Source organism: Vitis riparia, chromosome 11 (assembly GCF_004353265.1).
Source record: "Vitis riparia cultivar Riparia Gloire de Montpellier isolate 1030 chromosome 11, EGFV_Vit.rip_1.0, whole genome shotgun sequence".
Taxonomy (NCBI): Eukaryota; Viridiplantae; Streptophyta; class Magnoliopsida; order Vitales; family Vitaceae; genus Vitis; species Vitis riparia.
Window position 1 is genome coordinate 5,836,648 of NC_048441.1, and position 25,613 is coordinate 5,862,260.

General features: G+C 40.3%; 2 protein-coding genes across 2 annotated transcripts in view; one reads left to right on the top strand and one right to left on the bottom strand.

The window, feature by feature from the left end:
• The window catches only part of LOC117925609 (preprotein translocase subunit SCY1, chloroplastic), a 42,721-nt gene extending 26,609 nt beyond the window's left edge, over nt 1-16,112 (top strand). Inside the window, exons 7-9 of the mRNA XM_034844673.1 lie at nt 14,453-14,616; nt 15,552-15,769; nt 15,955-16,112. Coding sequence (XP_034700564.1) covers nt 14,453-14,616; nt 15,552-15,769; nt 15,955-16,066 — 494 coding nt within the window. The 3' untranslated portion in view covers nt 16,067-16,112. The remainder of the gene's footprint in view (nt 1-14,452; nt 14,617-15,551; nt 15,770-15,954) is intronic.
• Nucleotides 16,113-16,193: 81 nt separating this feature from the next.
• LOC117925608 (cyclic nucleotide-gated ion channel 17-like) overlaps nt 16,194-25,613 on the bottom strand; it is a 65,192-nt gene continuing 55,772 nt past the window's right edge. Inside the window, exons 6-7 of the mRNA XM_034844672.1 lie at nt 18,000-18,236; nt 16,194-17,242 (exon numbers count right to left, since the gene is read on the bottom strand). Coding sequence (XP_034700563.1) covers nt 16,523-17,242; nt 18,000-18,236 — 957 coding nt within the window. The 3' untranslated portion in view covers nt 16,194-16,522. The remainder of the gene's footprint in view (nt 17,243-17,999; nt 18,237-25,613) is intronic.

Here is a 25,613-nt window from a genome sequence, read left to right on the forward strand (position 1 = left end):
TCTGGATGCCTTGGCCCATTCGAGCCTGGCATGTGGAAGGCCCTTTGGGCCTAGGCTAGGGAAGGCCCAGATCCCAAGCTCTTTGGATTCTTCTCTTAAACCCCTCGGCCCAACCCCTTCCAAAGCCTTAGGGCAAGAAAGCCCTAGCTGCTCGCTGCGTCGAAGTGGAACCCCCTCCGCGACTCCTTCCTCCTCAAGGACTCCCCAGAAGGTTGCGTCGCCCCTTTTGGATGCGCCGACGTCATCCATTCTCGTCGAAGCTAGCAAAACCCCCCAGCTGGAAACGTCATCCCCTGTGGACTCGCCGACGCATGCGTTTGAGCTTTCCCTTCCCGTCAAAGCTCGTAAGTCGACCCAGTTGGAAGCGTCACACCGTGTGGAAGTGCCGACATCTGTGAATGAGCTTCTCCCCCCCGTCGAAGCTCGTAACAAAAAAGGTATGCCTTCTCTTCCCCCGATCTCCTTGAGAGGAGACTCTTCCTATTCTTCTTCTCCTTTCTGGGACATGGGACTTGAGAGGGGAAGGGAACCTGGCTCTAGTCCTTTAATTTCAATGGCAAGGGACGTAGATGAGGCACCGAATCCCCTGTCCATCATGCTCAGAGATGGGTCGACAGTGTGTTTGACAAGAGCCCCGACCTCTGATCTGGGAAAAAACATGGCAAAGCAGAGAGACTCGACGGATTACCCCCCGTGTGAAGAAGGATGGTCAAAAGAGGAGCTCTCCAAATTATTACTTTTTAGTAAAGTCTTGGGAATGCCTGTTGAAGGGCATGAAGTCGAAATTTTGGAGCTGCTTTCGAAATTGAAGCTGAGGACTGGAAGTAACTCTCTCGGCAAGAGAAGGAAGAAGAAAAAATCCTGCTCCACCCGATTTGAACGAGAGTTAAAAAGATTGGAATGCTCTGTTAGTTATAAAGGGACATCAGGGATATCCAAACGATCTAGTCAGAGCTCCTGGGATTTGATTCCAGTTGATTAATGAGAATTAAAATTCTTTGCTGGAACGTCCGAGGGCTTAATGATGGTGATAAAAGAAAACTGATCAAGGGAGTGGTGAGGTATCAGAAGGCTGATTTGGTTTGTCTATTGGAGACAAAGGTGAAAGATGTTTCTATGCAATTGGTGAAAAGTGTGGGAGTAGGAAGATTTCTTAATTGGGCTTCAGTGGACGCAAGGGGCACGGCAGGTGGAATCCTTCTCTTATGGGATAACAGAGTTTTGGAGAATTTGGAGGTAGAAATTGGGGGGTACTCCATCTCTGTTCGTTTTAGAAACTGCAGTGACGGATTCTCTTAGATCTTCTCTGGAGTGTACGGGCCAGTGATTGGTAACGAAAAGGAAGACTTTTGGGAAGAGCTTGGAGCCATCCGTGGCCTCTGGGAAGATCCTTGGTGCATAGGAGGGGATTTTAACGCTGTTAGATATCCAGAGGAAAGAAGAAATGCCCCTAGACTCACAGCCGATATGAGGAGATTTTCAGAGGTGATAGGGGAGCTGGGGCTGAGGGATATCCCACTGGCTGGAGGTCCTTTCACTTGGATAGGGGGCTTGAACTCTCAAGCTGCCTCTAGATTGGACCGTTTTTTAATCTCTGACCAATGGGAGGACCATTTCTCTGCCATCTCTCAATCTGCTCTCCCTCGCCTGGTCTCTGACCACAGTCCCATCATTCTAGAAGCTGGGGGTTTCTCTTCAGGCAAAAGCCCCTTCCGCTTTGAAAATATGTGGCTGAAAATTGATGGATTTAAAGACCTAGTAAGAAGCTGGTGGAATGGATATTCGGTTGAAGGCTATAGCAGCCACTGCATCGCTGAGAAGCTCAAAGCTCTTAAGAAGGACCTGAAAAAATGGAACAAGGAGGTGGTAGGCAATGTCTCTTTCAACAGAGCAGAGGCCTTCTCACGCTTACAGCGGTGGGAGGCCAAGGAGAATGAGAACGCTCTCTCTCTTGAAGATCTAGAGGCTAAGAAGCTGGATCTTGAGGAATATAAGAAGTGGGCCCTTCTAGAAGAAACTTCTTGGAGACAGAAGTCAAGGGAAATCTGGTTAAGAGAGGGTGATAAAAATACCAAGTATTTCCATAAAATGGCCAATGCTAGGGCAAGGAGGAATTTCCTATCCAAAATTAAGGTAAACGGGGTGAATCTCTCATCCTTGGCAGAGATAAAAGAAGGTGTTTGTAGTGCCTACCAAACCCTTCTCTCTGATCCTGGGGATTGGAGCCCTAGTATAAATGGCCTTAACTTCAAGGAGTTGGGAGAAGGCTTGGCCAGCAGCCTAGAAGTTATGTTTTCTGAGGAAGAAATATTCGCAGCCTTGAGCAGTTTTTGTGGAGACAAAGCCCTAGGTCCGGACGGCTTCACAATGGCCTTCTGGTTATTCTGTTGGGACGTTGTTAAACCAGAGATTTTAGGCCTCTTTAGGGAGTTCTACCTCTATGGGACCTTCCAAAGAAGCCTAAACTCCACGTTCCTCTTGCTCATTCCTAAGAAGGAGGGGGCCGAAGATCTAAAAGATTTCAGACCAATCAGCCTGGTAGGGAGTGTGTACAAATTGCTTGCCAAAGTCCTAGCCAATAGACTGAAATCAGTGATGGGGGAGGTGATTTCTGATTCTCAGCATGCTTTCGTCCATGGGAGGCAGATTTTGGACGCTGTTCTTATTGCTAACGAAGCCCTTGATTCTAGATTGAAAGACAACATCCCGGGCCTCCTTCTCAAGATGGACATTGAGAAGGCTTTTGACCATGTCAATTGGAACTTTCTTATGGAGGTGATGTCCAAGATGGGATTTGGACACAGATGGATTAATTGGATAAAATGGTGCTGCTCCACGGCTTCCTTCTCGATCCTTATCAATGGAAGCCCCTCGGGCTTCTTTCGTAGCTCTAGGGATTGAGACAGGGCGACCCTCTATCCCCCTATCTTTTCCTTTTGGCCATGGAAGCTCTTAGCCAATTGTTGTCCCGTGCAAGAAATGGAAACTTTATCTCCGGTTTCAGAGTGGGAGGAAGAGGAAGTGAGGGGCTGCTCGTGTCCCATCTCTTGTTTGCCGATGACACCTTAATTTTCTGTGACGCCGATGCAGATCAGTTGCAATACCTTAGCTGGACATTCATGTGGTTTGAGGCGATTTCAGGATTAAAAGTCAATCTGAATAAAACAGAGGCCATCCCAGTGGGGGAAGGCATTCCTATGGAGACTCTTGTGGCGGTCTTGGGTTGCAAGATAGGGAGCTTACCTACATCCTACTTGGGTCTTCCCCTTGGAGCCCCCTACAAATCCATTAGGGTGTGGGATGCAGTGGAAGAAAGATTCAGGAAAAGGTTATCTCTCTGGAAAAGGCAATACCTCTCCAAAGGTGGCCGTCTTACCTTGCTGAAAAGCACCCTCTCAAGCCTCCCAACCTACTTTCTCTCTCTCTTTGTGATCCCCAAGAGAGTGTGCGCAAGGCTTGAAAAGATCCAAAGGGATTTCTTATGGGGCGGTGGAGCCTTAGAGAATAAGCCTCACTTGGTGAGTTGGAAGGTTGTTTGTGCCGATAAAAAGAAAGGTGGCTTGGGCATTCGTAGTCTAGCTACTTTTAACAAGGCCCTTCTTGGGAAATGGTTGTGGAGATTCGCAAATGAGAATGAGCCCTTATGGAAGCAAATTATCCTTAGTAAGTATGATCTGCAAGAGGGAGGATGGTGCTCCAAAGTTGCAAGAAACCGGTATGGGGTGGGGGTCTGGAAGGCCATCAGAAAAGGTTGGGAGAATTTTCGTTCTCATTCCCGCTTCATCATTGGGACGGCACTAGAGTGAAGTTTTGGAAGGATTTGTGGTGTGGAAATCAATCTCTGGAGGAAGCTTTCCCCATCTTGTTTAACCTCTCTGTCAATAAAGAAGGATGGGTTGCTGAGGCTTGGGAGGAAGACGAAGGAGGAGGTAGCTGGGGGCTTCGTTTTAATAGACACCTTAATGATTGGGAGGTGGGTGAAGTCGAAAGCTTATTAAGCAAGCTTCATCCCTTGACCATTAGAAGAGGGGTGGAGGACTTGTTCCAGTGGAAAGAGAGCAAGAATGGAACCTTTTCTGTCAAGTCCTTCTATAGCTCGTTCTCAAGGGATACCAAACCCCCTTCCCGGCTAGAACTATTTGGACGCCTTGGGTCCCAATTAAGGCTAGTTTCTTTGGCTGGGAGGCGACTTGGAATAGGCTGCTCACCACGGACCGCCTGAAGAGATTTGGATGGAGCATCCCCAACAGATGCTTTTGTGTAAATATGAGGAGGAAACTACAGATCACCTTCTACTGTTTTGCGAGAAAGCCAGAATGTTATGGCTTCTAATTTTCTCCCTGTTTGGGGTACAATGGGTGATGCACTCCTCTGTGAAAAAACACCTCCTAAGTTGGCATGGTTCCTTTGTGGGCAAGAAAAGAAAGAAAGCTTGGAGAGCTGCCCCCTATGCTTGATGTGGACCATTTGGAGAGAAAGAAACAGGAGGGCATTTGATGATATGGAGAGAAACGATCAAGACATTAAATCCATTTTTTTGTACACTTTTGTGAATTGGGCTAGGGTGTATATAGAGGAACACACTTTGTCTTTGATAGATTTTGTAGACTGGCTAGCCACCAAGTAAGGGTCATGTTTGTTTCGTCCCTTTATTTTTTGCTTCTTTGTCTTTGGTATACTCCGTGTATGCCTTTTATCTAGCCTTTGGCTCTTAATGAAATCTTTTTACCTATCAAAAAAAAAAAATATCATATTTTCTTGCATACTTTATAATTTTTAATGGTAAGATTCCTTTGATTTTCTTCTAGGTGAGACTCCTAGAAGACCTTAGTGTGACTCTAAGGTTTCTATTCCTTCTTCTCCTTATCTTCTCTCTATATTTTTTTATTTTATTTTATTTTGCTTCTAAAAACTTTATACTTTGTTTTTCACCTTAAACCTTAAAAAATAGAACCCTGGGCTACCTATTTGAACATAGGCAACCATCTTAGGGTTGTCCTACATTAGCTTTGGTAGCAGAGAAAATTCTTAGCTTAATGGCGTATACAATTGAGAAGAGGAGCAACTTATGCAAACATGAGTTCAAAAATACTTGTAACGGTCAAGATGATGTTTCAACATGCTTAGAGAAAATTTTTGCTATACAACAATCCCATTAATATGCTATAATACAACTAAATAGAAAACTTGATGAGATCATGAAGCTATTAGAAAAGAGTAAAGAAAAACTCTCGATTGAAGATGAGACTATAAGCCATTAAATCGAACAATTGCCTTGTAGCCCTTATGACAAGCAAGACAATTTTATGATGGGGAATCAAAGAAGGGGCAAACTCTTTGAGTAAGATGATGATGATGTGACAAAAAAGGTACGCTTTGAAGTTGTTGAATTTTATGGAAAATTAAATCCAACAGCTTTCCTTGATTGGATTATGTTAATAGAAGGTTACTTTGATTGGTACACTATGCCTGAAAATAGAAAAGTTCGTTTTATAAAGGCAAAGTGGAAAGGAACAACATGTCTATGCTGGCATAATATTGAGAATTAGCTTTATAGAACCAGACAACCACTTATAAACACATGGGACAAGATGAAGTTGAAGATGAAAGAGTACTTTCTCCTAAATGACTATGAACAACCAATGTATGCAAAATTATTTTCCCTTAAACAAAATACTAAGCTAGTTGAAGAATATACAGAAGAATTCCATGAGTTGAGCATTCAGAATCAAGTGCGGGAAAGTGATGCTCAACTTGCAGCCAATTATAAAGGTGGACTTCGAATGGAGATTCCACTTGAGGTTATAACTGCACACACTTATACTGTGGATGATGCTTATCAACTAGCCCTTAAAATAGAAGAAGGGCTCAAGTTTCAGGCTTCCAAACATCTGAGTTCACAAATTGGGAGCACTTTCTTTAATCAAACAAGTAACAAACCAATTTTTTTATTTTATTTTTTTATGAGAAACAACAATATAGTATATTGAAGTAAGTAAAACTAAGTACAAAGAAGGATAATAAATCGTCTAAAAAGTACACAAACAAAAGCAAGAACCTCCAAGTTCAAGAATCTATACAACTATGAGGTTCCACAAGCTATGTCACAAGTGGGAATATACAGAAGTAATCTATCCTTGCTAGCCCACACCCTTGGAACTGGACACCAACATCCAATCAAGTTGGATCAAATTAAGAGGAACACCCTTAAAAATTGTGGTGCATGATGCGCAGAAGGAAGCTAAGAAATGAATTATGTCCTAGAGACCCTCTAAAGTTCTTGCCTTGTCCTAAAAAATCCTAGCATTTCTATCCCACCACACAACCCACATTAGAGCAAGACAAGCAAATTGCCACAACACCATGCCTCTACCGGAATTTCCCAATCCTCTATATGAAATAATCATCATGTCATATAATCCTAGGAGGAACCCAATCCATATGAGCTAAGCTTAATAGTCTATGTCAAAGCCTCAAACTCAATGGGCAATGTAAGAAGATATGATTTACTGTTTCACCACTCTCCATACGCAATAAACAAACACTAGGATTGAGGGCTTTGTAGGATCTTCTCAGTTGTAACATGTCATTGGTGTTTACCTTCTTGAGTGCCACTAACCAAACAAAGGATTTGACCTTAAATGGGGCTTGGGATTTCCAAACAAAATCAACAGGGAATGATGGAATTGGATCAATATGGTTGGACAAGACTGAAAAGAATGACTTTATTGTGAATAAACCTGAACAAGACAGGGATCAAGCTCTCAAGTCATGATCTAATGGAGATTAGTGCAAGTGTGAAAGAGAGGACATGAGTCTTTTAAGATCTTCTATCTTAAGATCCAAAAGTTTGCGATGAAAGTTTAGATTCCAAGAGAAAGGATTAGTGGACCTAAGAATTGATGAGATAGTGAGGTTTTTAACTGTAACAATTTTGAATAAACCTGGGAATTGAGAGCACAAAGGTTGATCCCCAACCACAAGTCTTCCCAAACTGAATTCTTGACCCATCTCACACCACTAGCCGAGTGTATTTGGAAAAATCTGGAAAGGCTTGTGCAATGGCCTTCCAAGGACAATGATGTGACCACTTAACTATGGTGTTGGCATCCCACCCATTGGTATGTGTCCTATAAATCTTAGGATAACTTGATGCCAAAAAGTGTACCTTTCCTCAGTAAACCTCATAGTCATTTCGTTAATAAAGCACGATTCCTTGTAGAAATCTTCCCAAGACCTAATCCTCCTTGCCCTTTAGCCTTATACACTAAGTCCTAACGAACAAGATGATCTCTCTTATTCTCCCTAAACCTTACCACAGAAAATCCCTTTGCAATTTCTCAATTTTGAACGTTACCGAAGAAGGAATCTTGAACATGGAAAGAAAATAGCTGGGGATATGAGATAAGCACAAGTGAATAAGAGTTGTCCTCCCACCTAAAGACAAAAAGGCATTTTTCCACCTATCTAATTTTCGCAAAACTCTTTAAATCATCAGATCCTAGAATACATCTGCCTTTGGGTTCACCCTAAAAAAAGTCCCAAATGTGGAACAAGCCAATCCAACACCTTGGAATCAAGGACCAAAGCCATCTTATTGAGTTGATCTAGATCAACGTTGATGCCATAGAGGGTACTCTTCTCTAGATTGACTTTAAGTCCAGAAATATGTCTAAACACTTCCAAAATTATCTTAAGAGTTTCCAATTCTTTCGGAGAAGCTCTTGAAAAAAAAGAGGGTGTCATTTGCAAATTGCAAGTGGGAAACAGTAGTCCCACTCCTACTTCCAGTAACCCACTCTCCTCAGCCCTCAACATCAGTCTATTTAGCACATTGGCTACAATGGTAAAGAGAAATGGAGATAGAGGATCTCCTTGTCTCAATCCTCTAGAAGCTTTGACCCACTCTTTGGTGTTGCCATTTACTAGAACTGCAAAAGAGATGGAGGATAAACAACCTCTCATCCAAGTCCTCCATTTAGAACTAAACCTCTTCCTCTCAAGTGCATGGTCTAGAAAGCCCTAATCCACATGGTTATTAGCCTTTTCAAAATCAATCTTGAAAACTACCCCTTCCTCTCTAGATTGTCTTTTCTCATCCACTATCTCATTGGCTATTAGCATGCCATCCAATATTTGCTTTCCCTGAACAAAGCTCCTTGTGTGATATGGATAGTTTCATTAAGAACACTTCATAACCGCCTTGACAAGACTTTGACCATGACCTTATACAAACAAGTTACCAAGCTGATAGGTCTAAAATCAAACATCCTTTTGGTTTGATGAATCTCTTCTTCAGTAATTAAGTACCTCGCTCCTATGAAACTTTAAGAACACCCTCATTAAATCCTCCTTAATCACATCCCAACACTCTTGGAACACAATAATAGTGAAGCCATCAGGGCCAAGAGATTTATCCTTATCTAACTGAAAAATGGCTTGATGAATCTCTTCTTCAATAAAGGCACGTTCCAACCTAGAAACACTCTCTTCCGAGATGGGTGACCCTTCTAAGCCTTCAAAAAAATTCAAAATCTTCGCTGAAATACTTTCAATGTTATCCAAAATCGCTCCTCCATTTTCCAGAGTCTTTATTTACTTCCTATTGTGCTTGCCATTAGCCATCCTATGGAAAAACTTAGAATTACAATCCCCTTCTTTTACCTACAACACCTTAGATTTTTGCCTCCAATGTACCTTCTCTCTTAACAATAGCTCCTCCTACTCCCCTTTTTGAATGGTCCTCCTCTTTGAAGCTTTGAAGAAAGATTCCCTTCCTGCTCAAAAACATCAAAATTAGCGATAGCAGTAAGGATGCTTTTCTTCCTTTCTTTTAACTCTCCAAAAGTCACCTTGTTCCACTCTTTTAGTTTGGATTTAACAAATTGTAGCTTCCTCATGAACTTATGCCCTTCCCACCCATAGCATTGGAATTCTCTCCACCAATTGGTAAAACTGTCTTTGAATTCTGGATTGAGCAACCACATGTTCTCAAATCTAAAAGGAGTTGGTCCCCACTTGAATGAATTGGTGTCTAAGGCAATCAACCAATGATCCGACGTCAATCTAGGTAGAGCTTCTTATAAACTTTGCGGAGAAAATTGCTCCCACTCATTTGAATAAAGGAATCTATCCAATCTCCTGCACATTGAAACATCGTGCATATTTGACCAAGTAAAAGAAGCATTCCTTAAAGGGGATCAATTAACTCACATTCTCTTATGAAGTCATCAAAATATCTCATTCTAGGTGTTAACCTAAAGCCACTCAATTTTTCTAAACTTCTCCTTATGACATTAAAATCATGCCCCCTCCCCTACCAAAACACCAATTCAAGTAGGTTAAACCATAAAGATCCAATAGCTCATGCCAAAAATCCTTCCCAAGATTGGCGTGTTTAGACCATAAATAGAAGTAAGCTAGAAAGACCTTGCTCCATTTCTCAGAAACTTGACTGTGACTAAAAAGGAACCTATTGCCACCTCTTCACTACTAAGCTTTGTTGAATCCTAAATAATCAAAACCCCACTCGAAGCCCCACAAGCTGGAAGGAAGGCCCAATCCTTATTCCTAATTGACCAAACACTCCCCACAAACCTCATGTCACAAACCTCCCTTTTTGTTTCCTAGAACATCACAATTTTTGGATTCTCCTTTTGTAAAAGATCTTTAATCACCCTTCTTTTATTTATGGATCCCAATCCTTGAGTATTCTAGCTGATGATCCTCATAGCAAGACTTCTCAATCCCTAACCTCCAACTAACGCCTCCTAGTTAACTAAGGAAGGCCTGTACTCTCGCCTAACATACACCTTAGCTGTCATTGTTGTTCTATTAATTCTTGAAGGTGTGTTGTTCTAGCGACACTTAACTAACTTAATGCTCATAGAGGACAGAATTGAGAGGGCCTTGAGCACTTTACTAGGGGAAAGGCTCTCTAAGAAAAAACCTTTTGAAGTAGCGCGATATGTTTTTGGGTTACGAGACTCATTCGGGATGCTAGTCATAGTCCTAAAGAAGGCACTACCCTTAGACACTTGGTTTGGGCAAGCTAAATGAGACTCCATGACTTAAGGAATGGGATTACCAACACCACGCCCATGTAGCACGCCATCCTCATTTTTTTTAAAAATTCACAACAGGTAATAGTGGGAGACCACATGAATACTGAGACTATTGCATTGAATTGTGTAGAGACTTGGCGATAGAAGACAAAGAAAGATGATGTAAGAAAGGGGGAGCAAGGGGACTGGAAACAAAGGAATGAGAGAAAGGAGCTAAACCACAATCCTCATCCGTCGTCTATCCCTCTGCTATGGAAAAGTGACCCAAAAGGAGAAGCCATGACATAGGAACCAACTTGATCTAATCCTCCACCTCTCTTAACCTCACCTCTGTCTGTAGCATCAGGGACCAGAGCCAAAAACTACCTTCCCTCCATGTTGTTAACTTCCTCCACTAAGGAAATCAGCTGATTAGGGCTATGGCTCAAACCCACCTTGTGGTTTGTTGACGCATACCCACCTTTTAGAAGAACCTGTTGTGCCTTGTTGTCGAAATCTTGGTGTGGAAAAGGGCCTTTAATTGTTGTAGGCAAGCTTCTGCTTCTAACCCTTTTAGTCGTCCCAACTTAGAAGGGCCGATGCTCGTCCTTCAACCTAGCACCTTCTTCAACCCAGAAAAAAGAGGGTTATCCTTGATCAAGGAAGATCTTTCAAGGCTTAGACTACAAATTGGGCCTAATTTGTTTTTGGGCAAACTTTCAGCTCATTTTTGGCTCACTTAAGGAAACCCCCTTTGGTTTCACCATTGTTTTATGCCTAGCCCAAGCTTGCATCTGCCATGGCCCTAGAGACATGCGTTGAACCAATCCGTCCAGCTCGATTATTAAAGCCCACTGCCTCTCCTCAAGACAAAAATGGGCCTTGTCCCTAGATGGGCGTCCCATACCTAAACCCTCATGAGCACAGGTCCACTCTACAAAATTATTTGAATTCAAATTCAAAAGGAGAGAATGTGGATAATAGTTGTTCTCCACACAACTCCCCCTCTTGCCATGTGTCCCCCCTACAACCTCCTTATCTCTCTCTACAATCTTTGTCCGCCTTGAAACTTGACACAATAACCACTCTGATTTTCACTTATAGAAAGCAACCTGCCACTTGTTCTTGAAGATGACTCATTCCTCTCCTGAGTCAACTCACCCTGTCCAACATGCCTTTCCTTGTTGTCTTTGGCTATTGCAATTGAAATAGTAAACACCCGCTTACCATCCTCCACCTCAATCAACGCTAGCAAAATAGTATGCACCTTCATTTCTACTTTAACCCTTGCCTTAGAAAGATCATACAACTTTAGAGTTTGCCAATCTATTTCTACCATTGTTCCCTAAGACTAAAATTTTCTTCAAATGCTCTTGATACCATAAATGGAAAGGCAAACACCATAACTCAACCCTCCCTCTTTTGAATTTACCCAGAACCATCAAGTTTTCCCTAAGGGACCATTTTCTCAACATAGATGAAGGCCCACCCTTAACCTTGATTGTGCCTAAATCCTAAAGGAATGAAGCCTACACTTTTTCTACAAAAAAAAATTCCTTTCCTCTCTGTGAATATGAATACCTTGCCTTTCTGACCTAATAATCTAGCTACAGCATGCCTCACCTTATCCCAGTCAACAATAGAACAAGGGCATTCACATACCACTACTCTCACCTATTTCCCAATTGGAACAACACCTCCTCTCCTTGGCCCTTACTCTTTAACTACGCTCACAAAGGATTGGTTCAAAGGGTCCACTTTGCTACAACAAGCAAAATTGTTTTGCATTTCTTTAATGCTTAACATCTTAAATGTGGCCTCCATCAAGGATGAAATCACCTGTTTTAACTTCTCCCAACCTTTGCCTCTTTCACCCTCAGGGATTATTAGGAAAGTCATCCTTCTGTTAGAAGCAAACTCTGAGATCCTGATAAATTTACCACGATATTGAATCTCACTGCCAAAAGGTGAACTCTGGTCTTTCCTCTATATTTTTCTGTTGAAACCCATGAAACTTCCCAACTCGACGTCCTTTCCTAGATGCTCGAGTAACCATCCAACCTCTTCCTTCTCAAAGCCTAAGGAAAAAACAACTCCTTTGCTTAACTTTGACACCAAGATCCAAGTTCCTCCAAACTCACATTCCAAACTTGGAATGATTTTCTTTCCACACTACATGACCTTGTTCTTTGACATAGGAAACCAGGGTCCTCTATCACCTCAAAATTTTGATCTAGAGTGGCGATCCTTTATTACACAAGAATCATAATAACAACAAGCAAACCATTAAGCACAACAAATTTCCAAACTTTTAACCATGTGAATGGTGAGGGGAGTAATCAATAAACTTTGAATGTGCCTAATAGAGATGCTAATAAGGGTGAAACTTCAATGAGTATTGGAGATAAAAAGGTTGGTGTGACTCCTTTATGGTTTAAGTGTGGTGGGTATAGTCATTATGTTGTTGTGTGCCCAAGTAAAGGTTTACTCTTCTGTGTTGAAGAAGAACCAAAATTTGAATTGAAGAGTTATCCAAAGGAAGAAGAGACCTGCAATGAAGATCAACTTAGTGATGAATGTGATTACTAGGATGGTATGACGGAAGGCCATAGTATGACTTCTGTTAGCCTCTCAAAGGTGAAAGAGAAGAAGATTGACGACGTACTAGCATCTTTTGAACTTATGTTGTTGCCAAGGGATACTATGTGCTATAATTATTGATGGAGGTAGTAGTTCCAACTTAGCTTTAAAGGAACTTGTTGAGAAGCTCAATCTAAAGACAGAGGAGCATCCAAACCCTATCAAATAACATAGGTAAATGACACATCTATTTTGATGAGTTCTTGTTGTCTAGTGACATTTAATTTTAGTAATAATTTTGAGTATATGGTGTGATGTTTTGCTAATAGAAGTTGCCTATATTATGCTTGGAAGACTGTGGCTTTTTGATGAAAGGGTCCAACATAATGGATATGAGAACACTTGCACACTTATGCAAAATGGGCGTAAGAAGATCCTCCATCCAATGAAGGAAATTTCACCACTTAGGCAACCTAAGGAAAATAGCATTCTTGAAATCAAAAGAGTTGTCAAATACCCTCATCAAGAAGCAATTCGAAGTTACTAGTAAGGAGGAAGAAATCTTCAATGGTGAATCTCGAATGCAAGGGATGATGGAACCAATCCTAGAACAACCTGTGGGAGAGCTCAAAGAAGTTGTAAAGCTTCAAAAGAACTAGTTCTTGACTTTCCAAGGCAAAACATTATCATGCTTGGTGACAAACTTGAAGAAATCTATGATATAAAAGAATCGCTGAAATTTCTTTTGAATATGGAGAATTCAAGAATCTTATTATTCTACAAGACGATTTATAAGAAGAGTGTGGAAAGCAACTCTCCACAAGCTCGTTGGTGAAACATAATTATTTAGAGAACTATCAACTTGTTTTACGATATTCAAAAGTTTTTCGAAATTTGGTACTTGTCTTGCATGAAATCAAACAAGTTAAGAGATCTTGAGATCCTATCTTACCATGGTAAAGAGTCAATGAAGAAAGAAAAGGTGGAAGACATTGCTCGAGATTTCAATTGATCGTGGAAAATCACTAAAACTCGAGGTCGATTTTTTTTTTTCAAGTCAGGGGGAATTAATGAGGATGAATCTCCAAGATATATATGAAGAAAGGGAATTAGTATTAGTTGTAATTAAAGTAGGATTGATATTACTTGGAATTAAATTATGATTAGTATTGGTTGGAGTTAAACTGGGAGTAGCTAATGATTATTATTGGTGAATTAGAATTAGAGTCATTAGGTTATTAGAATCCTGGTAGATTTTGGATTTCTTAGAGAAACCTATAAATAAGGCTACTTAACGTTAATCAAAGCCATGGATTAATGATTAATAATATCATGTTTTCTTGCATACTTTGCAATTTTCAATGATGAGATTTCATTGATTTTCTTCTAAGTGAGACTCCTAGAAGGCTTTAGTGCAATTCTAATGTTTCCTTCTCCTCATCTTCTTTTTCTATATTTTTTTATTTTATTTTGCTTTTTTAAACTTTATACCTTCTTCCTCTCCTTAAACCCTAAAATATAAAATCCTAGCCCACTTAATTGGTTAGAGGCAACCATGTTAAGGTTGTCCTACATCAGGTTGTTTGTGAGGCATGTTAGGGCTTCGGTAAAATTAGCTTTGAAATTTGCCGTTGGCTGTACCAAGAGTTTAAAGTTTTGGGTCAAACTGGCTGCTTAACAACAATATCTTCTCTGTGTAATTATTTTAAAGAGAGAGAGATAGAGAAAGAACTTTGAATCAGTTCACTGTTATTTTATGGACATGATTTCCTTTAGCTGTAGATCAAAATCTGAAATGATGCTTAACTAAAAGAATTAATTTGTTGCAGGTTCTCTTTATCTCCCAACCAACATACTTCTGATAGCCTTCTTCAACTACTATTACACTTTCCTACAATTGGACCCTGATGATGTGAGTGAACAGTTGAAACGTCAAGGTGCATCAATCCCACTTGTGCGACCCGGTAAAAGTACAGCTGCATTTATTAAAATGGTAATTTTCTCTTTTCTTAATGAAATGTGTAGTCTATCATTGCATTATTTGTGTGGTGTTTTTAATTTCATCTTGATGTGGTAATGCATGAGGTGGTTTTGCATTTCTTGTGATTGCCTTTTCAAAAACTTCTAATTTGATTTTCAATCCAAGAGAATGGTATGAATGGCATGTAATTGGTTAACCTCTTCGCAACGTTGGGACTCAAATCCAATGAACATGAGAAAAAATGCTAAGTTGTCAAAGCTTTTCACATGGCCACCAACATAAAAGGCTAAAAACTTTTATATAGACTCATAAATTATCACTGCTGTATTTTTTCCAAAGTTGATTTCTTTGCTTTAAAATAAAGATGTGTAGTATATATGCTCCTTTATCATTTTTTTTTAAAAGGGTTGCAATGTTTAGCACTTGAAAAACAATTTTTTAAATGACTTTTGTTTATGCTATTATCAGTTGTTATCAATATACTATTTTCAAACGATTACATACCCTTTAATTTTTTAATATTTATTTATTTATTTATTTTGAGCTTTTTAACTATGATATTGTGTGTATTGCTTGATACTAATCCAAAATACCATGGTAAAGTGACTCTGAACCATGAAGGCAGCATTTATAGTGCTCACCCCCAGCGGAATCTGACATGCATCTGAGAATCTCTTTTGGTGATAACTAATTACTCCCAGTCTATCATATGTTAGTGTGAACATTATGCAATTTTTTCCTTAAATTTTGTATTTCTTAGCAAAGAATTGTGACGCCAAATTCCAAATTTTAAACTGTAATATTTCACAGAAGCAGCTGCGTACATTTTCTGCTTCATAGATTGGATATTGACATGCATCTTTTAAGTGCTTGCCTGAGCTCTATTATTTGCATGGATTGAAATTGATTTTGAGTTGACTATGCCCTTTGGTATGGTTGGAATATAGGTACTGAGTCGGATATCAGTTCTCGGATCTGGGTTTTTGGCAATACTGGCTGCTGGTCCCTCCTTGGTTGAACAAACCACGCACCTGACAGCATTTCGGGGGTTTGCAGGCACGTCTGTTCTCATCCTTGTTGGTTGTGCTACAGACACAGCAAGGAAAGTCCAAGCAGAGATAATTTCCCAGAAATATAAGAACATAGAATTTTATGACATTGACAGGTTAGGCCGATAAAAGGATCCAAGTAGAGGAGTTTTCCATGTAGATGGATAATTTCCTATTGCCTTCCAAAGCCTCTGTATTTGGCATTTTTGTTTTTATTTTATTTATTTATTTACAATTTACAATGGTTTGGGGCATCCAGCTTTGTATATGGTGACAATGTACATCCACATTTTGTTTTCAGGTCTACTGGGAATATTCATTCCCCTTTCCAGAGGGAGGAAAGGAGAGGAAGATTATGGGTAAAGTTGGAAACATGGTTTAGAAAATATTTTATGAAGAATCACCTAAATTAACCATCTGGATCGTGGTTAGGTGGGCGGTTTGATAATTCTTTCCCCACATTTTTGTCTAATGAGACCACTGAGATGGGTCCAAAGAGACCACTGAGAATTTCTGCTTTAGAGAGAGGGAGAGAGATAATTACTTAATAGATCAACTGGGAGGGTCTTACATACAACAGTTAAGATCAATGATTTCATTCTGCTCAATTCTGATAACTTCATCCTCAGATTTCACATGATAATTTAATCCAGTACTATAGAAATCAAAAGATGCATAGCATTTCCCCTTCCCCTACAGCCTATTGGCAGGATGTAAACCCAGGAAATGGGCACCCATATTTGGAGCATTAAGCAGGCATTTAAGGTATTATCAGGGGGTACCGTGCCCACTTCTAATGTGCACCTGAAATGGGCTTCACCTTCATGGAGAAAGCCGAAGCTGTTGCATTTCTTGCCAGATGCCAAAAACTAATCATCATCAGGCTCAGTGAAGTCAGGTTCTTCAGGCTTCTGTAACTTAGACATACCAACACCTTTGATCTTCTGAGCCCCTCTCCTTGTGTTTGCAGCAAACCTGGAAGCCAACATTGTCACCCCAAGGTTCACTTTAGGTTGAGAAAGATTTGAACTGGCATGATCCTCTTTCTCTTGTTCAGTCTCAGTGATCACTTTTTCATCCCAAGAAAAGAATTCCATCACGGTGAGATCTCTAGCCATCAGCCTCCTCTTGTACCTACGCCAAGCAGCCTGTATGAAGCAGGCTGCCCATGTCCTCCAATGGTGGGAATAGAACCGGAAAGTGTGCTGCAGCTTCTTGCTGTGCAGTCGTCTAAATTGGTTGGCAACAAACTTGAGATCTTCAGCTCGCAGTGCAAAGGCTTCCACTTCAACGAGGGTTCTCACTGTTCTAGTAGAAGAAGGTAAGTTGAGGGTAGATTTTCGAAGCAAAGCCCATTCAAGCAGCTCTTCCCCGCAAAAATCACCAGGTCTCAATGTAATTGAATTAAAGAAACCCGTACGGCCTCCATTTGTAGTAGAACTCTCCAGCCTTCCTCTAATTATAAAGAGCATCTCTGTCACTGGATCACCCTCCCGGACGATATAGGTGCCTTCAGTGCTTAAAGATGATGTTAGACGCTCACAGATTGCATCAAGTAGCTGATCATCCATCTGAGAGAAGAATGGAACCTGTAAATGTAAAAAGGAAGCAGGTTAATATGATAATATAAAATGAACTTTCTACAAGTGTTACCATTTTTACTCATATTTCTTCTTAATATGGGAAATGCCAAATCCCTTCAAGAGTAACACTCATAGTATGAATGCAAGGGGGTTTGGGCCAAACACCATGGGTCTATCAGGATATCCTGAACTGAAAGATGAACCATGTTGGTCTAACAGAATTCACGGAGTATTAAATGCATAGATCTTGAGAAAGAAAGTTTTCGCAAACACATGAATTCTGGGACCACACAGGTAGAATGTCAACGAATGAAATACCACTTCAGCTGGGTAAGCATTTACTTGCATGTGGCATCAAGACAAAAATGAGATTTATTTTGATTTTGCTTATCTAAACTTTCACACAAACCATTACATAACTTGCAAGATGAAGCTCATGTTAAATATTTACCATCCTTCATCATTCTTTACCTCTCTATAATATAATAAATGCCATTGCAACATCATTTGCATTTGTATTATGATAATGAATAACATAATTTAATATTATGGCAGATCTGATCATTTCTAGATCAGAACAGAGGGTTTTTTCTGAGATGCAGCATGAGCATACCGAGAAGCCAGACATGTGATTCCAAGAAAACTTGTTCACAGCTGCCTATGCCACTGGAACAATCCCCCTTAAATCTCATGGCAAAATATAGCAATAGATAGTGCAGTTTTCTTTAAACTCTAAAAGATTAAAGACTTGGGAGAATCATACACGTCGAACAAGGTCCAAGCATAGGTGGCGTTGAATGTCACGACGAAGATCCGCAGGTAAGCCATGAAGAATAGCTTCTTCATCTACTCCTCGAGTTGCAACCCACTTATATTGAACAAAACGCCGAACACGTTGTCTCAAATCTTCAGGGAGTTGGCGATGCCTCATCCATTCCTCAGTGTCTCTTCGCTTGAGTCTCCATTCCTCAAGCCGCACAGTGATAGATTGCAGGTATGTCTACATCAGAACAGCTTTACAGCATCATGAATTATAAAAATCATAAAGGAAAGATAAGCATCTGAAAAAATAAAGCATATGATAGATAATGTGTTTCCTAATTTATTTTAAACTCAAAAAGTCAAATCTAAGTTCACTTCTAACAGAAAAAGACAAGCAGGCTCCCCAACCCCATGCCCCAGTCACTATTATCACCACCCCTGTAGTTCCACGTTTTCTTTGTGGCTCTTCAAACAGCACCATATCACTTGTTATTTACATAGTGTTACCCTTGTTCTTACACTTGCATCTGTCACTCCTATTTGTCCATTTTGCCCTCGGAAAAACCATTTCAAGGGAGTAACCAAGTGCTGACAAGCTTCCTTAATCATCATTATAAGATGGTACTAAAATAAACTTCTCTGGGCTATGGGATCCACTTTGCTTCCAAGCCCCTACCAAACTACTATAACTATGAAGAATGTTCTGTTACTGCATCTCTCTCATAATGCAACAACCCTTTATTATGAGGAGGAAATCTATTAGCAAGTTCATCATTTTGGACATTGATGATACCCAACAAATTATATATGTTTGTAAGCAGAGTTATAATCCAAGGAACCCATTAAACAAAAAGCAAACTTGGACCGAAATCCTTAAGCTTGAAAAGATGTTGGATTGGGCTTTGGTTGACCTTTAACCTGACCCAGCCTGACCAAGTCTCATATCTAAGTGAGTATGTATTTTAGAGCTGATGACTTCTAAGATTTAGAGGAGGATCCAACTTTTTTATGGGCTGAAAGGTGAATCATTTTTGCACCGAAGTGATAAAAGATTAGAGAAACAACAAAACTTTGCAAATTTTATTGTGGTGGAAACAAAAGTTTATTATTGATGAGGCAACATGACATTTGTGTTAGTTTGCTACCAACTTTCCTAAAAGCTCAAGCTATGAGGATAGAAGCTGTCACACACGCAATTTCTGGGTTAAGTTTTTGCGTCTGTGCAGCGTCTAGGCACGCCCTAGACCAGTCTTTCCTCAAGCCACAAAGCGCACACAATATTTACAGGGCTCTCCTCAACTTGAATCTCATTGATTTCCAACAGATTACAAGAGCTCTTTGAAAGGACTTTCACTTGCCTTTAGGAGGCATGAGGCTCTCCTTTTATAGAGGCTGCAACAAGCAGTCCTAATCCCACTAGGGAAATAACATTTGAGTCCTAGTCTGACTCTGATTCCAAGCTCAACAGACGCCACCCTGAGTAGGACTCCAAGTCCTACTCAATCTCAAACTCCCAAGCCACAGCCTGCTGCATGAAGACTTAGTCTTCCAATCTGATTAGGAGTCTTTGTGTGTCAGGACTCCCTCTCCTCTTGCATCAGATTTCTGTCTCCCACTCTAACTAGAAGTCCCATGCCAATGGGAGTCTCCCATGCTGTATACTAGCCCACAGTGCTTGCTGCTGCAGATGATCACACCTTCCTCGGGCTCATCCCAATGCCAAGATGTGCCTGACTCAGTCTGCCTGCTCAAGACTCATGTTGCTGCATCAGTGAGTGCTGGGCTCACGCATCAAGACCCTTGCTGCTAAGGCTGTGCTCGTCCTTATTGCAGTAAGGCTACTTCATCCGAGGCATCCATCTAAGCTCCCTTCAGTGTCATTACGTCCACAGGCTGCACCACATCGAGGCACCAAGCCTGCGCCTGTGTGATAGTCTCAGCATGCTGCCACGTCAGCCATGCTGTGTGTTGCTGCTGCTCAAGCGTGCCAACAGCCAGCCTACCATTCCGAGGTAACCTTCTCACACTTTTGCACCTTGCTTTGCTCATGGGTCACTCAGGGGCCAAGGTGCTGCCCCCCTGAAGCCCTAGTGCCACCAAGCCTAGTTTGAGGGGCTGACAAAAGCCCACAATGTATACCTGTCTAACCTTGTATACCAGGCCAACAACTTCCCTTGCATGTGGCCCCATATTCATAGAAGGAGAGACAAATTAGACAAATTACAAGATGCTTATTGGGTTCCCTCTATTTAGGATAGGAGATCCACATCTGGGTGCTAAACTTGATTTGAAGGAAATTTAGTAACACGGTAGAGGATGGAGAGTACAAAGATTGTGATTGATGCACCAAAGAAAGAAGCTACAAGTGCCCAGCAGCATTAGTGCACTTATTAAAGATATTAGTATGACACTAAGGAGATTTCACAGTTATCTTTATAATTATATTAGCAGAGAAGCAAATAGTCTAGCCAGTACAGTAGCTAAGAAAGGATTACATATTGATTTTTTGTGTTTGGAACACTAGTTTTCCCATGGATTTCCTCAGTATTCATAAAGAAGTTGCTCATGGTGTCACATTAGACATTGTATGTAACCTTTTTCTTTTAATGTATTTTATTTTCAACCAGAAGACAGGGCGGGTATCAAGCTAGAGTGTTGATCCATGACAAATGAAGCATGCAAACTCATGTAGTAAAAGTTGGAATTTAGATCATTTATCATTGACCTACAACTTGGTATTGCAGGAAAAGGTAGCTATTGGTATGACACAGCATCTAGTTGAACATAAAAGAACCACATTGAGATAGCTATGAAACTTCTTTATGCAAAAGTCCAATTTGGAAACAATTTTTACTCAAAACTATACTTTCAATCATGAATTCCCACATTTCCCTACTCCTACACTTTACAAGCTATTCTTCTCAACCACCGACCTTCATAGGCACTTTCTTCAGAGTGCCTTGTTCAGCCACATCTAAACTCATATGTCTAAATCACCTACCATTATTAGGGAAACCCAAGACATATAACCAGCCCCACCCATAAAAAAATAAAAAAAATAAAAAGGAAAATTGAAAGAAAAAACACAATTTAAAAAAAAACACACAAAACAAGTTGACACAAAAAATATTAGTGGACATGCTTTTTTACCTCCAATCTACTTGACAGAGAATTACTTTGCAAGACATGCCTCTTCCTCACAAAGGCAACAACAGTGAAGAAAATTGCAAACTACAACAGGAACCTCAACAAGGATACCTTCAAGTACAAGCTAGCCCTCTTCCTTATGTAAATACCCACTCTTTGATTCCCTCCACCACCAAGTCCCACAGATCCTAAATGTCATAGGAGGTCCCTAAATTCTAAACATACTGAAATGGAGATATATATTCACTATTGGAAAACTGAAACTGATATGGAAAGAAATAACTTTGTAAAGCTGTAAATTAGCTATTAGTTGTCAATCTTTGTATTTTTAGGAAAGTAATTGTTAGGAGTTATTCTTTCCTTTTAATCAGTGATTTAGTTTCCTGATTTGAAGGATTTGTATATGCTGTAAACTCTATAAAAGAAGAATCTCAATGAAAGAAAATTATTCCCGTGAAACTCTATTCTTCAAGTTGGTATCAGAGCTAGCAATTTGCTTGCCGAAATCCTCCTTCTTCCTCTCTTTCAATCCCCGTTCTCTCTGAAACCATGTCGGATATTTCAAACGAGTCCACTACTATTCCTCAACCTTCTCTGAATAATTCCATCATCACTGATTCTTCAAAAATCAGTCATACCACCTCGGAATCTCACTCTGTCCAAATCACCACGATTCGCTTGAATGGTGACAACTTTCTAAGATGGTCTCAATCAGTTCGGATGTACATCAGAGGACGTGGAAAGATGGGCTACCTGACGGGTGAAAAGAAGGCTCTTGCAGTGGATGATCCAAACTATGTTATATGGGATGCTGAGAATTCCATGGTGATGACATGGCTTGTAAATTCTATGGAAGAAGACATTAGCTCTAATTACATGTGCTATCCAACAACACAAGAGCTTTGGGAGAATGTAAATTAGATGTATTATGATTTAGGGAATCAATCACAGATCTTTGAATTAATCCTCAAACTCGGTGAGATACGACAAGGGGAGGACAACGTCACAAAGTACTTCAACTCCTTGAAGTGGATCTGGCAAGACCTTGACCTCTTCAACACCTATGAGTGGAAATCTGCCGAGGATGGACGTCAGCATAAGAAGACCATGGAAGACAATCGGATCTTCAAGTTCTTGGCTGGCCTTAATGTCAAGTTTGATGAGGTAAGGGGGAGAATCATTGGAAGACAACCCCTGCCTTCAATTGGTGAAGTTTTTTCAGAAGTTAGAAGAGAAGAGAGTCGGAGGAATGTGATGCTGGGCAAGAAGGGACCTGGAGTTGCTATTGAAGGTTCAGCCTTGGTTACCACGGGTGGAGGCTATAATAAAGCTACTGAGTTTCAGCGCAAATCAGATGAAAGACCACGGGTTTGGTGTGATTTTTGCAATAAACCTCGCCATACTCGTGAGAACTGTTGGAAAATCCATGAGAAACTTGCAAATTGGAAAGGAAAAACAGGTGACAAACCAGGCCGAGCCATTATTCATACTGCTAATGAGGCTAAGACCAGCCCTTTCACCACTGAGCAAATGGAGCATCTTCTTGCACTGCTGAAATCCGACTTGACATCCGGTACTTCTAGTGTTTCTTTGGCACACACAAGTAATGAATTATATGCTCTATCTTGTCGCTTTAAATCTACTCCATGGATAATCGATTCTAGAGCATTCGACCACATGACCAATTCCTCAAACATGATTGAATCTTATTCAGTGTGTCCTGGAAATAAAAAGGTTCGGATAGCTGATGGTAATTTCTCACCTATTGTAGGAAAAGGTCTAATAAAAATCTCTGAGGGAATAAATCTTAAATCTGTGTTCTCCATGTTCCTAAACTTACTTGTAATCTCTTGTCTGTTAGCAAATTATCTAGAGATTCTAATTGTTGTGTTATCTTCTATGAATTCCATTGTATTTTTCAGGACCGAAGCTCGGGGAAGACGATTGGCAGTGCTAGGATGATCAATGGTCTCTATTATTTCGAGGATAATTTACCTAGTAATAAAATTGCTCAAGGACTAAGTAGTATTAGTTCTCTTTCTGTTTGTGATCAAATAATGGTTTGGCATTGCAGATTAGGCCATCCTAGTTTCTCTTATTTAAAACATTTATTTCCAGTGTTATTTCAAAAGGTTGATCCTTTATCATTTCAATGTGAAAGTTGTTTATTGGCAAAGAGCCATCGTAAAACTTACATTCCAAAACCCTACTATGCATCAAAACCATTTTATTTTTTTCACAGTGATGTTTGGGGACCTTCAAAAGTAACCACAATTTCAGGAAAAAAAATGGTTTGTGACTTTACAAAACGTTTTTACACAACTATGGATGTTTCCTTTATGGAAAATGTCCCATATTTTACCAAAAATTTACTTCAAGGGAGAAATTAGTGGAACCAAATTTTTGGGAAATTGTTGAACCTTTGCCTAGTGTAATTCTTGATATCTCTCTTGAAAAAGAAAATAAGGAAACTAAGCCTACAGAATCCGAATCTGAAATTGGTTTGTCAGAAGAAGAAATACTACGAATGAAAAAAAATAGAAACAATCTTGAGCTTGTGGTTTATTCAAGGAAAAAAGTCCCTAGAAGAAGTAAAGACCAGCCGATCATCCTAGCACATGGTCAACCGAAAGCCCTGGGCAATGGCTCTCTAAATGTCTCAAGTAACCGTCCTTCTATTCCTACTCCTATACATGCTTCTTCTTCTTCTGATACTGATCTAAGTTTACCATCACACTTTGGTCCAAGTCCAGAAATATCTGCACCCGAACCTGGTTTAGGATTAGCCCCAATTGTTCTTGCACAGGACCTTGACCTTGATCTACCTATTGCTCTTAGAAAGGGAACCCGAGCCTGCACTAAACATCCCATTGCCAAATCTATCTCCTACAGTAACCTTTCTGACAACTACAGAGCATTCACTACAAATATTTCAAAACTTCTAGTACCTAGAAATATTCAAGCAGCATTAGATGAACCGAGTTGGAAAATTGGCAGTGTTTGAGGAAATGAATGCCTTAAAAAAGAATGGCACTTGGGAGGTGGTAGATTTACCAAGGGAAAAAAAAGTTGTAGGGTGCAAATGGGTGTTTACAATTAAGAGTAAAGTAGATGGAAGTGTTGAGAGATACCAAGCCAAACTTGTGGCAAAGGGTTTTACTCAAACCTATGGGATAGACTACCAAGAGACTTTCGGCCCCGTAGCTAAAATAAACTCAATTAGAGTTTTGTTGTCCCTTGTAGTAAATTCCAATTGGTCCTTACACCAATTGGATGTTAAAAATGTCTTTCTTAATGGAGACCTAGAGGAGGAAGTGTTCATGAGTCCTCCACCAAGTTTTAAAGAAAGTTTTGGAGTTGGGAAAATGTGCAAATTGAAGAAGTCCTTATACGGACTTAAACAATCACCTAAAGCTTGGTTTGAGCGCTTTGACAAAGTAATAAAGCATTATGGATATACTCAAAGTCAAGCTGATCACACGATGTTCTACAAACATTCAAATAAAGGTAAAGTAGTCATCTTAATTGTGTATGTTGACGATATTGTGTTAACTGGGGATGATTGCAATGAACTAGAGAAGCTGAAGGGGAAACTTGCTGAGGAATTTGAGATTAAGGACCTGGGGGCATTAAAATACTTTCTTGGGATGGAGTTTGCTAGGTCCAAAGAAGGTATCTTTGTAAATCAACGGAAGTATGTTCTTGATGAGACAGGTATGTTAGGATGTAAGCTTGCTGAAACACCTATAGAGCCGAATGTAAAACTGCAGCCTACAAAAGCCAAGAATGTGAAGGACCGGGATCGTTATCAGAGACTTGTTGGGAGATTGATTTACCTATCCTATACACGCCCTGACATCGCATTCTCAGTGAGTATGGTTAGTCAGTTTATGCATGCGCCTGGACCAGAGCATTTTGAAGCTGTTTACAGGATTCTAAGGTATCTAAAGGGGACACCAAGTAGAGGTCTTCTGTTTAAGTCACGAGGACACCTACAAATTGAAACCTACACTGATGCAGACTGGGCTGGAAGCATAGTGGATACAAGGTCCACCTCTGGGTACTGTTCATTTGTAGGTGGCAACTTGGTTACGTGGCGAAGTAAAAAACATAACATGGTTGCTAGAAGCAGTGCTGAGGCTAAGTTTAGAGCTGTAGCTCATGGTATTTGTGAGATTATGTGGATAAGAAGATTACTGTAAGAGTTAAAAATGACAGGTTCATCTCTTATGAAGTTGTATTGTGACAACAAGGCAGCAATTTCAGTAGCTCACAATCCGGTTCTCCATGACCGCACCAAACATGTGGAAGTGGACAAGCATTTCATTAAAGAGAAGATAGACAACGGATTGGTTTGTATGACCTATATCCCTACTGAGGAACAAGTGGCTAATGTCTTCACCAAAGGACTACACAAGAGACAATTCGATTTTCTAGTTGGTAAGCTGGCTATGGAAGATATCTTTAA